The sequence below is a fragment of the Octopus sinensis genome, linkage group LG18, assembly GCF_006345805.1.
Source record: "Octopus sinensis linkage group LG18, ASM634580v1, whole genome shotgun sequence".
In the NCBI taxonomy this organism is placed as follows: Eukaryota; Metazoa; Mollusca; class Cephalopoda; order Octopoda; family Octopodidae; genus Octopus; species Octopus sinensis.
Window position 1 is genome coordinate 385,592 of NC_043014.1, and position 14,409 is coordinate 400,000.

At 37.4% G+C, this 14,409-nt stretch overlaps 1 protein-coding gene across 4 annotated transcripts in view; it reads right to left on the reverse strand.

Moving 5' to 3' along the window:
- Positions 1-14,409, reverse strand: part of LOC115221711 (ranBP-type and C3HC4-type zinc finger-containing protein 1) — a 68,743-nt gene that overhangs the window by 17,288 nt on the left and 37,046 nt on the right. For all 4 annotated transcript variants that reach the window (XM_036510613.1, XM_036510611.1, XM_036510612.1 and 1 more), the window contains one exon: positions 12,138-12,311. In XM_036510613.1, coding sequence (XP_036366506.1) covers positions 12,138-12,311 — 174 coding nt within the window. The remainder of the gene's footprint in view (positions 1-12,137; positions 12,312-14,409) is intronic.

The window sequence follows — 14,409 nt, forward strand, 5'->3', positions numbered from 1 at the left end:
AATTAATAAGAGAAAACACATTTGCATATTTTAAGTGTTTGGGACGAAATGAGTGAAAAACTGAAAATTTGAAGACAAAGCTACGATTTGAACCCAGGTACATTCAGTAAGCAACTGCTTAATTCTGTTACAACAAAAAAAAAGGAGAGTGGAATGTGGTCAGTTGGGTTTAGGTTCAATCCTAGCATGTGGTCCCTTGAGCAAATGTTTTCTAAGATAGCCTTAAGCTGCCCAATGACTTTTTAGTGGAATTGGTAGATGGAAATTGTACAGAAGCCCATTATTTAGTGTGTGTGTGTGTGTGTGTAGATGCTGATATTCTACATCTTCATTTGACGCTGCCAAACTAAAACAGTGACATCAGGTTTCCATAATAAATTCTGTGATTCTATACTTTCAGAGACCAACAGAATGAAAGACCTTTCCTTGAGAAACAGGTGAAGGGTGACAACCAGAAGGACATCCTCTCACTGTAAAACTCACAGTCCAACTCATGGACACAAACAAACAAACAAACAAATGTAAAGCTAAAATTTAAAAAAAAAATTTTTTTTAATAATCAGTAAAAAATAAAAGATGAACAAAAAGAGTTAAAAAACAAAATAAAGAAACTTGCACAGAAAAGGGACCGTGCTGTTCCCCTTTCAAACATGATGTGAGAGATTGTGAAGCTGAGATGAGAACAGCTAGGGACCATCACAAATCTTATCAGATATTTCAATGTCAACAAGACACAAAACAAAAAAGGCTCAGTTTTGCTGCCACAGATTAAAACTAATTTGCTGACAAAATACAGGGTCCTTGCGTCTTGTTCAGTCCCAGATTAGGGTCTCTCGTATCTACTCCATAATTTTATTGGGAAAGTAATCAATCACCTTGTCAAAATCTCAAGGTTACAGGATAATACAGGATTAATTCAAAACAAAGAGAATAAATAAGAAGAAGCTTTACATTTGGTAGAAAATGGTAAAGGATGCTAAAAGGGTTAAGGATGTGCGATCGAGCGGAACACGGGTAACAATGATGTCCCAAATGAAGGAGCAAGAAATCACTGAATCTACTCTCATCTGCAGACAATTCAGGTTTACCATGGTTAGCATTTCTTGAAGTTGCATTCAGTTACCATGACAATCCATTTTCTCTAACAACAAGGGATTTGCCACACCTCCCCCCCCTGTCCCTCCCATCCTTTAGGATAAGCTTTATGTAATGACAATTTCTTTTAGCATTGCAGAGACAAATGAGTGTTATGGGTTTGTCAGGGAAACGAAATCCTTTTTCAGATGCAGCCTGCATTTCCACCTTTTGCTGCATCATCAAGAGCTGTCTCGGCTGTTTTACCGATTCCACCGTTCCAGTTTTCGGCACATTCCCCTGTATCCTCTCGGTCAAATCGTTCAAACTTTCATTAGTAATGATCCACACTAGAGTAATTGGAACTGACTACTTTGTTAGTGAGTAAACACACTAATAGAATACAAGTGAATGGAGCAAAAGTGTTAACACTTACAGTTTACAGGGGTCGGGGGATAATCCTCCATTAATCAACTAACAATAAATTCAACATAAAAGAATTGCATCTGTGAGATTTTCTTCATTTTTTTCTTTAATGTTGGGATTGCAGAGACTCACACGCATAGGTATGCACGTGAATATATGTATTTGTGTATTTATTATAGGTGTGTGTGTGTGTGTGTAGATAGACAGAGGGAGACTTACTTACTCAAGACTTATGTTTTCCAATCCTGTGAGACTCAAAAAGCAGCAAGCTCCAACCAGGGCCCTTCGTCTGCTCCCTCTTCTTTCCAACTGCTTCCATTGCATCTGGCACAAAGTGTTCTTGGTTTCCTTTTTCTGGTGCCCATGTCTTTCCAGTATTTGCATACCAAATGTGACCTTCCAGATAATATCGACACAGCACCAAGATGTTATCCAGAATCTGGGATTCATTTCACCGAACGTTTTCTTTGTAATTCCATTTCTCTGGTAACTTGGAGGATCTTCTGAAGGCCTCATTCGTAGAATACGTTCACCATGTCGGCCACTTCACTGACATCTTCCAACTTTCGCTGCTGTACAGAATTGTACAACTACAGACATACAAAGAGGAACCTTCTGATGCATTTTGTTGTTGCCTAGATTCAGCACCTACACTGAAACATGGTTCCTGCTTTACCAATTCTGCTGTTCCCATCACTATGCTTCCATGATGACGGCTTATGCTGGTCTGGTAGGAGAAGAACTGATGTGGTCAAAGATGATGACTCAAGGAAACCCTGAGGAACAGCAAAGCTGCTGGACAGGCCAAATCTTGGCTGAACTCTTGAAGAATGATACCAGAGAAGCAGTAATACAGCAAAAAAATCTGATGGAAACAACAGCAGCAAACCCCAGTTTAAAGGAAAGCCTAATAGATGCCAACTAGATTGGTTTGATGGCTTTTCAATGTGGGGACCTGCTGCTGATGAAGCACATATTATGCTGGGATCACATTTCGGTGCTGCCAGATTTTGTCATCTGATAGAATCCATGCTTTTTAGCATTTAATGTCCAGAGGAGATGATTTTTCAGGATGATTACTGCAGCTTATGGCGTTCAAAACCACACCACATATATACTAAGTTGGAAGTGCAAATTGCTATTTGGTGCAAAGGTTGCTTCTGTCACTAACGCACGCACATGCATGCACACACACACACACGCACACACACACACACACACACACACGCACACACACACACGCACACACACATACTGTATTTGATGACATCCAAATAAGACTCACAGACATGAAAGAGTTCCTGCTCCAGATTTCTGTGGGTTTTTTCTTTATTAATGATTTTTTAATGCTTATAAAAATTTGTAACTGCAGTGGAAGAGAAGTAATAATGCATGGACAAACATTTCACTAGAACACATGGAGAAATATTTTTCATAAAAATGGTTTCTAATTGAGGCACAAAGAGGGTTCAATGCCAGGCTCTTAGCTGCTTCTTTATTTTATCAACACTAAAAGGATGAAATGCAAAGCTGACTTTGACACAATTTGAACTCAGAACTGGATGGACGAGTTCAAGGCACTTTCCCAATGTTCCAACAATTTTGTTAGCTCACCACCTTAAACTTTCTCATAATAACAACAACAACAATAATCCTTTCCAGTTTAGGCACAAGGCCAGGAATTGGATGAGGAGGCATAATTGATTGCATCAGCCCCAGTACTCAACTGATACTTATTATTTTATTGACCCTTAAAGGATGAAAGGCGAAGCTAACCTCGATGGAATTTGAACCAAGAACCTACAGGCAGACAAAATGCTGCTGAGCATTTTACCTGATGTCCTAATGATGCTGCCAACTGCTTTTTTTTCTTTTTGTCAGCAGGAGGAAAGAAGCGGATATAATTAAAAAGACAAAAGTGTCTTAGCTTTAGGAGAAAACATCAGATTAAGTTCCCAGTGGAGATTAATATTGGGAAATGAAGAAACGAGAGAGAAAAAAAGGAATTGTAGTTTATGGGGATGAGATGGGATTTGAGAGATGACTGCAAAAACAAAAGTGTCATAAGCTCTTGGAGAAAACATTTTGCTAACAGGAATTAACCAGAGTTGAACAGATGAGGAAAATGAAAAACATGACCCCAAAGCTGAATATGAAAGTAAAAAATGAAGACAATAAGAAATGGTTGGAAAGAGTTTGTAAAAGAACAAGGATCAAGTTTAGTTGGCCATAAAGAGGATATGGTTAGTTAAGAAAAAAAAAGCATTTCTCTAAAACTTCAACCATCTTCAAATATTTTGATCTCCCCTACACTCATGGAGTGGTTGGCATTAGGAAGGGCATCCAGCCGTAGAAACACTGCCAGATCAGACTGGGCCTGGTGCAGCCTTCTGGCTTCCCAGACCCCAGTTGAACCGTCCAACCCATGCTAGCATGGAAAGCGGACGCTAAATGATGATGATGATGATAATCCTCTGATACTTTCTGTGTAGCAGGTGTTCTCCTGTCTTTTCTTTAATCAAGTCTTTTCATGAAATGGTCACAACAGTCTTCAGTTGCTTCAAAATTCTAAATTCCTTTTCTCCAAATCTAATTGTTTCATAAATTTACCATTTTGGTAGAAATATATTTCTTTCAAGTCCTCAATATTTTTTTGACTCTTTTTCATATTCAGTCTCTTTTTGTATTTTTTAATCACTGCCTCTGACCCTTTATAGGGGCTTCTGGCACTGATGGGGAAAAAGGAGGAAAGTATCCTTTAACTGGAAAACTAACCTGAAAGTTTGCAACTGAGAAGACTTCCAAAGCGACAGATTAAGTTGAACCCCCATAGAAGTCTAATCCACCACACTAGATTGGACCCTTTTTTATTGATTCCTGAAGAACAATAGATGAAGTTGACCCCAGCATCATTTGATCTCAGTGCACTGTGTGTCACAATACTACAAGATAAGGGAACCAGGACACATCCAGGTCATGACTCCTAGAAACCCCTCTGCTGCCATATTCTATGCTACTTTCTGCATTATAATCTTCATCTTCCAAGGTGGTCAAGGTACCCCAAAGCCAAATGTACTTTGGATGCTGGTACACTAGATGGATAGAGGAGACACTATGCCTTCTCAAGTTCACTAACATTGCCCCTTCACCAGATCCAGTTCAAATAATTCTCAGCTGATTTTGCCAAAGTCTTAAAAGCTCTGCTTCTCTTTCCCTCAGAAATTGAAAGTTGTTTTATGAGTACTAAGATACCCAGATAAACATCAACTACAGAAAACGACAATGAAGGGCTTCTGTCGGTCGAGGCTGATCAGATTTGGGCAATATTTGTTGAGGAAGACAGGCAGGCCAGATGTCTCTACTCTTTGTGTCCTTGGCATTTATCCAAGAGAAAGGCTAATAACTTAGGCCAATACAGCTTGGCGCTCATCACAGGAATTGTTTTCAGCATGCAAGGAGCTGGGTTAGATACCGGAAGATATCTCGCATGACTCTCTAAGAGTTCCACCAATCCATTGGTCTGGAGAGTCACAAAATAGCAAAGGATTGTGGGATTGTGGGAATGACTGCTACAAATACTTTCAAAAGTATGATATATATGTGATATTTCAGATTATTACGCTTCAATAACACCTGAATTACTGAGTGAAGCATTATCGTTTACCCAGAACTATACAACCATTTCTGCATCTCATGTAGACATAATCCTGGCTGCTAGAAAGACATTTATGTGCAAGTGACTTGAAAAATCGCTCTGGCAATCACATGGTCCCCTTCCGACATAAGGGCAAAAGTAAAGCTACTAAGTTGGCTAGCTATGTATGGAATTTGAAAGATAACAAAACACCACATGTGATTAAATGCAAAGTAAATGAGAAATCCACACCTTTTGTGAATGGATCAAATGAATGTAGGATTTGTTTAACTGAAAGAGAACAGATCCTGTTCAGATCTAAGGTCCCTAACTCTCTACTGAACTCTGGGTCATAAATTTTCAGTGGTTGCAAGTACATGTAAAAAATATATTTTGAAGAATTGGAAGATTTTGCTTATTCCTGACTGACTTGTTGATATCTTTCCAGCATTGTCATTTAAGGTCCCAGGATGACAGCTCTTTTACCGTTTTACTTTTTATGTTTTACATTTCAGTTTTTGCATTTTTGTTTTCCGTTTTCACTTACTGCCTTTTCTATTTGCTGCCTTCTCAGTTTTTTCGCGTTTCTTCTATTATTCAATTTTTTTAGTTTGTTGTGGTTTGTGCCTGAAGAATATGTTTGAGTATTTCTCAACATATGAAACTATTAGTAGCACTTAAATACATGTATTCTGGCCTTTAAAGAAATAATATTTATCTCTCTCTAGATGGAGCACTTTTTTTTGTTGAATTTTCTATCATATATATTGATTGACATACATACATACATACATACATATATATATATATATATATATATATATATAAAATTTGGTATAAGATTATAATTTCAGATACTTGCCTTAAACTTTCAGACATGCAAGTTTATAATTCAGATGTATGACATGAGATATTATTCCTTTCAAATAACCACAAATTTATATTAAGACATAGATGATAAGAATATAGAAATACAAGGATATAAACATAAAAAATATAAGGAGTAACATGAAAGTAGAAAATATAGTTAGAATAGATTAAAGGAGGCAATTGAAAGGATCAGACCAAACCTATGGTCATTTCAGAAAAGTTTTCAGGGGCTGTAGGAAATAATCCAAATTCTATGTCTTAATATAAATTTGTGGTTATTTGGATGAAATAATATCTCATGTCATACATCTGAATTATGAATTTGCTTGTCTGAATGTTTAAGACAAGTATCTGAAATTTTTATCTTATACCGAATTTTATTAATCTTTAGCTCCATATCCAAGCGAAAAAACAGTTGTACTCCATACTGGAGCTTTATCTCCATTCAAATTCTCTCACACACACACACACACACATATATAATACAGGTAGTCAGGGTAAATTGCAGCTGTTTCTTCTTGAAGGACATCTGCTTATGCTATTATTATAATCAATAAGCATCCATAGTTGTTGCTGTATGTTTAGATGTTAAGATTGAGAAATGTGGAAATATTATTTGTATGTTTTGCATAACAGAACAGGAAAATGGAGATTTTTTGGTGTTGTTTATTCTCCATCACAAAGGTTTCATTTGCTAATAAGAATCACAAAGATTTGCATATTGTATCAGCATGAAAGGAATTAACGATTGGAAATTCATCCAACAGAGAAAATGTTTTTATGAAAAAGGAGAAAAAATACATTTTGATCAAGAATTTATATTTGGCTATTAACCAGGAGCATCAGAAATAGCACCAGGGAAGGAAAGAGAAAGATATACACATATGCAAACACACACACACTCATATATGCAAGCACATAGATATATATCCACATACAAATGTATACACTTATACACACATAATTATATATATATATGTCCGAGTCAGACGCCATGATAGATCGTTAGCCACTACACACATTTTTTTCTCTCCTTGTTTTCTGTGTCCCTTTCTGTAGAAGAGCGTAGGCTTGAAACATAAAAGTCTTTTTCTATTCCTGAGTGTTATACTAATACATCTGTTTGTTTTGTACACCACCTGTCTTCGGATTCTGTTTTTTATATATATAGGGAGAGTTTACAAAAAAAAAACAAAAGATGAAGACAGGTGGTGTACAAAACAAACAGATGTATTAGTATAACGCGCAGGAATAGAAAGAGTCTTTTATGTTTCGAGCCTACGCTCTTCTACAGAAAGGGATACAGAAAAAGCAAGGAGAGAAATATATATACACACATTATATATATAGTGTGTTATGTGAATTTATGGAAAAGAATACCACAGAACTCAACAAATTTGTTAAAAATGGAGAAGAGATGCTAAAGAGAATTTTAATTCATGCAGACAATCGTTTTGAATAATGATATAAAAATCATGCAAAATCATGGTTGAAAAGAAATTAAATTTATTTAATTAAATTAATTATATATCACTGTTCTCTTCAGTCCAAGAAGTATAAACCAAAAATTATTCCAAAGGACTTGATAAAGGGAACAGCAGAGTATAATTTCAGATATTCACATTAATCCTTATGAGAAAGAAAGAAGAAACGTGAGTCTGATTAGGTATAAACCAAAACTAAGGCAACTGATGGCTATTTGAAAATTGTAAAGGTTTTATGAGATGTTCCCTCAATATCAGAGGAAGGAGACAAGTATTTCTAACTCCAAATAAGCCGTGTCTGTAAAGAAAGTTGTATAGAAATGTCCAAAGGAAAAGTAGAACAATATTTGAATTAGGATATGAGCTGACAGTTAGAAATAATACTGAGTGGGGTCTATATTAAAACAAAATGTTCTACATGCGAATGAGGTTAAAGTAGAGGATATAAAGGGCTGCTGGAATGTAACGTAAATAGGTATTAAGGGGGTAGAAATGCTTAAAGAGAAGAAAAAGAGCTACATAAAAGGGAGTTGTGTTAGTGTAAGAATTAATATTCGCTTGTATGTATTAGATATAATGTGTTGTATATATATATATATATATATATATATGTACATACACATACACACACACACACACACGTATATACACACAATTACACACATACATATATATATATATATGTTAGTTAGTTAGTTAGTTAATTTGGCTCAAAAGCAAATAGCAAGGCCATGTAGGGGGACATGGAGTTAAGTACAGGGTGGTGTTCATGTAAAGAGTTCAGGCCACTTGAGGTCCAGGGAGGCTTTGAACAAAGCAGTCGTCGGCATCTTCACCATCTCGTCTGGCAGCTTGTTCCACGGATCCGCAACCCGGACGGAGAAAGCTCCTCTCCTTCGATTGAGATGAAATCGTCGCAGGTAGAGCTTTTCGGAATGACCCCGCAGCCGACGCTCTGGAGCAGGAGTGAAGAACAGCTCTTTCGAGAGGTTACACTTTCCGCTTATGATGTTTTGGGCGAGAATGAGATCACCACGGCGGCGGCATTTTTCAAGAGAATAAAGGTCGAGCGTCCTCAGCCTTTCTTCGTAGGACAAATTTTTGAGACCATGAACCATGCAGGTAGCCAGTTTCTGGACTCTTTCGAGATGCTGTATGTCTTTGAGGAGATAAGGAGAAGAGGCTTGAATCCCATACTCCAATATGGGTCTCACCAGCGTGACATAGAGTGGTAGGAATATGGCTGCTGTGAGCATTCCGAATGACCGTCGAATCAAGAACATAATTCCGCGTGCTTTGTTGGCAGCATGGACGCACTGGGCCGAAGGCGAAAAGGAGGAATCCACCAAGATACCCAGGTCCTTTACCTGATCGGTCCTCTCCAGCAGCAGACGACCGGCTCGAAATCAAGTTGAGTTGCAGGAGTAGAGCCGACAGGCAGATGACAGCACTTTGACACGTTCAGACACAGGTCCCAATCGTTAGACCACTTCCAAATTGGTGGAGGCATCGACGAAGATCCTCTATATTACCGCGAGGAGCGACCAGTTTGATATCGTCGGCAAATAGAAGGGTGTGTTGCGTGAGGTCGTCGGGCAAGTCATTTATGAAGACTAAGAACAACAAGGGCCCAAGCACTGAACCTTGAGGTACGCCACTGCTCGCACTGGAGACGTCGGACCGCGAACCATTAACTTGGACTTGGAAGGAGCGATCTGAGAGGAAGGCACCAACCCATCGTACAATATCCGGATGGAAACTATATGCTTGAAGCTTGACAAGTAATAGGTGGTGGTTTACCGAGTCAAAAGCTTTGGCAAAGTCCAATAAAACGATGTCAACAGCATCACTATCATCGAGGATACGCGTCACCAATTCTTCCATTACTAGTAAGTTGGTCAAGCATGATCTCTTCGGCACGAAGCCGTGTTGGGAATCAGAGATAGAGGCTGTGTTTAGGAGGTGGAGCATCATACTTTTCTTAAGGATGGTTTCGAACATCTTGCTGATTATTGATGTAAGGGAAACCGGTCGGTAGTTAAGCGGGTCTTCGCGGCTCCCTTTCTTGAAAATTGGGCAGATTATCGCTGTTCTCCAGTCTGCAGGTATAACACCCGTCGCCAATGACATATTGAATAGTCGTGTTAAGGGCTCGCAGATGACCGGAGCCAACGCTTTGATAACCCGTGGGTGTATGCCGTCAGGGCCGTGACCCTTGTTGACATCGAGGCCTTGAATAACATGTTTGACTTCGTCCCGTGTGATGACCAATCGAAGCATTGGAGGTACCGATCTATCAAATATATATACTAGCAGTATCGCCCAGTGTTGCTCGGGTTTGTAAGGGAAATAACTATATAAGCATTTTTAGAGATGTAAAGTATAATAGCCATCTCAATATGGCTAACCACAAAGGGGGGGGGGTGTTACTGTAGCTTTTTACATTCTGAGATTTAATAATACATTTTTAGAGAGTTACTTCCCTTATATATGCCAAAAATGCATTAAAAATGGGAAAAATTGATGGTAAATTTTTTTTTAAATCGTAGACTCATTGTAGACGCACGCTAATACCCAGAAGGGCTCGATATGAATCATGACTATAAGATACCCGGTTTTGGTTAAACTGCATCGCAAAATGTGGGAATAGTTAGGAATCTAAATCGGAGGAGACAGACAGCACACAACCTCACTTTTATATATAAAGATATACACATACATATACATACATAATTACAGACAGCCAGTATGCTCGACTGGATGTGTAATGTCAGTGTGCATATTCGACAGAGTGTAAGTACCTTGAGAGAAATGTTGGACCTAAGAAGCATCAGTTGTGGTGTGCAAGAGAAACAACTGCGCTGGTATGGTTATGTGGTGAGAATGAATGAGGATAGCTGTATGAAAAAGTTCCACACCCTAGTGGTTGAGGGAACCTGTGGAAGAGGTAGACACAGGAAGACCTGGGATGAGGTGGTGATCGCATGACCTTCGAACATTGGGCCTCACTGAGGCAATGACTAGTGACTGGGACCTTTGGAAATATGCTGTGATTGAGAAGACTCAGCAAGCCCAAGTGAGACCATAACCTCATGGCCTATGCCAGGGGTGTAACCAGTCCACTTATGCATGCCTTTCCTTCATTGGACACTAAACTCTGCTTGCGAAGACCTGTTGAGGCAAGTGAAATCAAAATCAAATTCGATGACTGGCATCCGTGCTAGTGGAGCACTAAGAGCATGATCATTGCGAGAGCAGCTGACTGGCTTCCATGCCGGTGGCAAGTAAAAAGTGCCATTCGAGCGTGGTTGTTATCAGCGTCACCTTACTGGCACTTGTGAAAAAACATTCAAGTGAGGTTGTTGCCAGTGCCACTGGACTGTCTCCTTTGCAGGTGGAACATAAAAGCACCCACTACACTCTCAGAGTGGTTGGCATTAGGAAGGGCATCCAGCTGTAGAAACTCTGCCAGATCAGATTGGAGCCTGGTGCAGCCATCTGGTTCGCCAGTTCTCAGTCAAATCGTCCAACCCATGCCAGCATGGAAAGAGGACGTTAAATGATGATGATGATGATATATATATGTATATATATATACATATATACACACATACATAATTACATATATATACACACATATACACACCTAATTACATACATATTATATATATATATATATATATATACACACACATTTATAAATACATACATATATATATATAAATACATACATATATTTTATTTTTTATTTATGATTTGGTTTATGTCTATCCTTGTTTGAATTGCATAATAGTGGTTTTTCTCTAAATTATATACATTATATATTTATATTGTGAAATTTGATTTAATACTAAATTGAATTTTTCCCTGTAAGTTTGGAGTTATACACCCTAATATTATTATTATTATTATCATATATATATATATATATATATATATATATATATACGGTTTAAGTAATTGAGATTCAAGTGAGTTCTAATGAATTCACATGATATGGTCCTTAACTAGGATGCACCGGAAATCTATATGGTGTTAACCATACGACAAAGTGGGGTGATTACAAATAGGAAAAAAGCAACAAGAATGGATCAATATATCGGTACAATTGTTTCGTACGAAGACATCTTTAATAACGCTACAAAAATTGCAGTAAATATAGGTGGCTCGTACTCATCAGCCGAAAAAACATCAGAGATTCCCAAACATCAAAGGGGGTAATGTTACACTTATGAAACATCATGGAAAATTCTATAAAAATGAGAATTTAGATAACATATTGGTTTCTAAGAGTTCAATATATATATATATATATATATATATATAGGCTTCCACAGATTTTCAATCAACCAAATTTCTCTAACAAGGCATTGGTGAAGCTGAGGTTATTAGGAAACACTGGCCCAAGTTGCCCCTTTGTGGGATCATGTTAAAAAATACGCTGTTGCACACACACACACCACACACACACACATATACATACATGCTACCAAAATATAGGGTGTTTGTGCTAGTACACACCCACTCATAAACATATCACTAGTTTAGTTTTGCTTACACTAATTATAGAATAGTTTATATAATTAAAATATAATCTGTAATGTTTATACAAGGGCAACAAGATGAAATTGTTAACGAGAAAGCCGTACCTCTCTTTGCACCTGTTCTGCATCTTCCTCTTGTTTCTTCCAGTATTTCTCCACAGAACTCATAGAATAGTTGTCTGGAACCTCATAGTCAACAGGGCGTGGTTCAGTGCACATCTCACAACCAGGACGCATGGGAAGGTTGTCGTATGTGCATTTGCTACATTTCCAACCAGGCTGTGGAGGTAGAAAGGAAGACAAAGTCATTGGAATGCAGGAAGGAAAAAAGAAGATTTGTAAAAGACACAGGTTATGGAAAGGTGAAGAAAGCAATAGAAAGTATTGTTGGTTATAGTGACCCCCAGGATTTTGCTGGTATTTAAATTAACAATTAACCAAGGAGTGCTGGGGAGCATTTATAACTTTCAGTGTAAGAAGCATTAATTTTCACACTCTTATTTTTTCTTTCTCCTTTCTTTGCAAATTACTTCATTCCATCGTGTTTAAATTCATATCGACCTTTCAAAGTGAGTTTAGATCAGATCCATATCAGACCCTGCATGCGATATGAATTTAAAAAGAGCCCTTGCTGAAGCAATGGAAGTAGCAAAAGATATTCGTTCTATGGAAAAGAAGAAGTTTTAAGTGTCTGAACACTATATTCTGAGAGCAGAAGGCATAGTACTTCTAAAACTCAGTTCCACTGATGAAGGTGGCTCTTTTCAAGAACCTCATATTGTCAGAGATCCTTGAACTGCCTGCAAAAGTCATCCATCAATATATAGTTTCCTCAAAGCCCACTGAACATGGGACCTTGTCAAATGCTTTCTCCAAGTCAACAAAAGTTAGAAATAATGGTTTATTCTCAGCCAAATAGTTCTCCTGCAGTTGGCTCATCAGGAGAATTGCATCTGTGGCACTTCTGAGGACAAAGCCAAACTGCATCTTACCCAGGTCTAGTCTATCATGGATCAATTGAGCCATGACTTTCTCCCAATTGATATGAACTCTATAAAAACTATTGAGTGATTCTTCAGTTCAATATTAAATTGTTTTTATGATACCTCAGCATATAATCAAACACACACATATATATCATCATATATATATATATAATATATATATATATATATATTATATATATATCAACAATAATTATAATGATAGAGGAGGCTGGTACATCTTCAAAACTTATTTCCTTTTAATTTATATTTTTATGGCTGTGACGACCTACACAGGTTTCCATTGCACAGAGTATGGGTAGATGCAACCAGGCATAATTTTCTGTGCAACTTCATTCAGAGACTTTCAACCAGTTTGGCTCGAAGCAAATTCAATTCAGTCAGTTGTTTATTGGTTAGGGTTCAGGGTGAAGTGAGGTGAGGTGGGTTTTGAATCCGAAATCTGATCTGTTTGTAAACTTGTGTGGTTGATCTTGGTTTCACACCAGTTGCTGGCCAAAGTCAGGGTTATATCTAATTAGGTCAGTGGTTATGTTGCTGCTTTGGCAGGCGCCTTTCTGTATTGTAGGAGATGGGGACTTTATACTTTCAAGTAGGGTTTTTGTTAGGTATTTTATTTTAGGATGGTTCAGTTCTAGGTTATATTCTTAGTTATTCAGATATTTTTGTGGCTGTGGTGTTAATTAGAAAGGAAAAGGAATATATATTATGTTGGTTAAGAAAAGGCCATGTATTTGGGGAGTTTGGGACATGGGCTTCTATCCTTTCTTTCCCACCCATCTGTGGGTCGGATATTGAATTATCTAGAACACACATTAAATTTCTTAAAGGTTTTATGTTTATGTAAGCATCTTCAGGCCTATTCCAGCCTCCTATTAACTAATTTGTGTCTCAATGTAAAGATTTGGTACAGTTCTTTTATACATAACTCACATCCTTTTTTCCCTTTTTCCATACAGTTTAGCAGCCATGCTAGTTATCTCCCATTCTGTGGTAAAGCTCTGGTTTTTATCTTTAAATGACCATATTAGTCAGCTTAAGCTTCTGCTGTTCATCTCACTTCTATCTCTAAATGAATTTAAATGATTTTCTAGTCTTTTTTTGAAATTTAGTGAGCTGGCTTCTGTACAGAAGTATGATAATATATCCCTCTAAACTAACATTATATATATTATTATATATATATATATATATATATATATATATATATATATATATATATATATATATATACTTTTGCATACTGATAATTTATCAACATATGTTAGAAGCTAAAAAATTTCAGAAGAGGTGTTTAGTCAATACCACAGACCGCATTATTTTACTGGTACTTTATTTATTGATACCAATGGGATTGAAGGGAAAGGGAACCT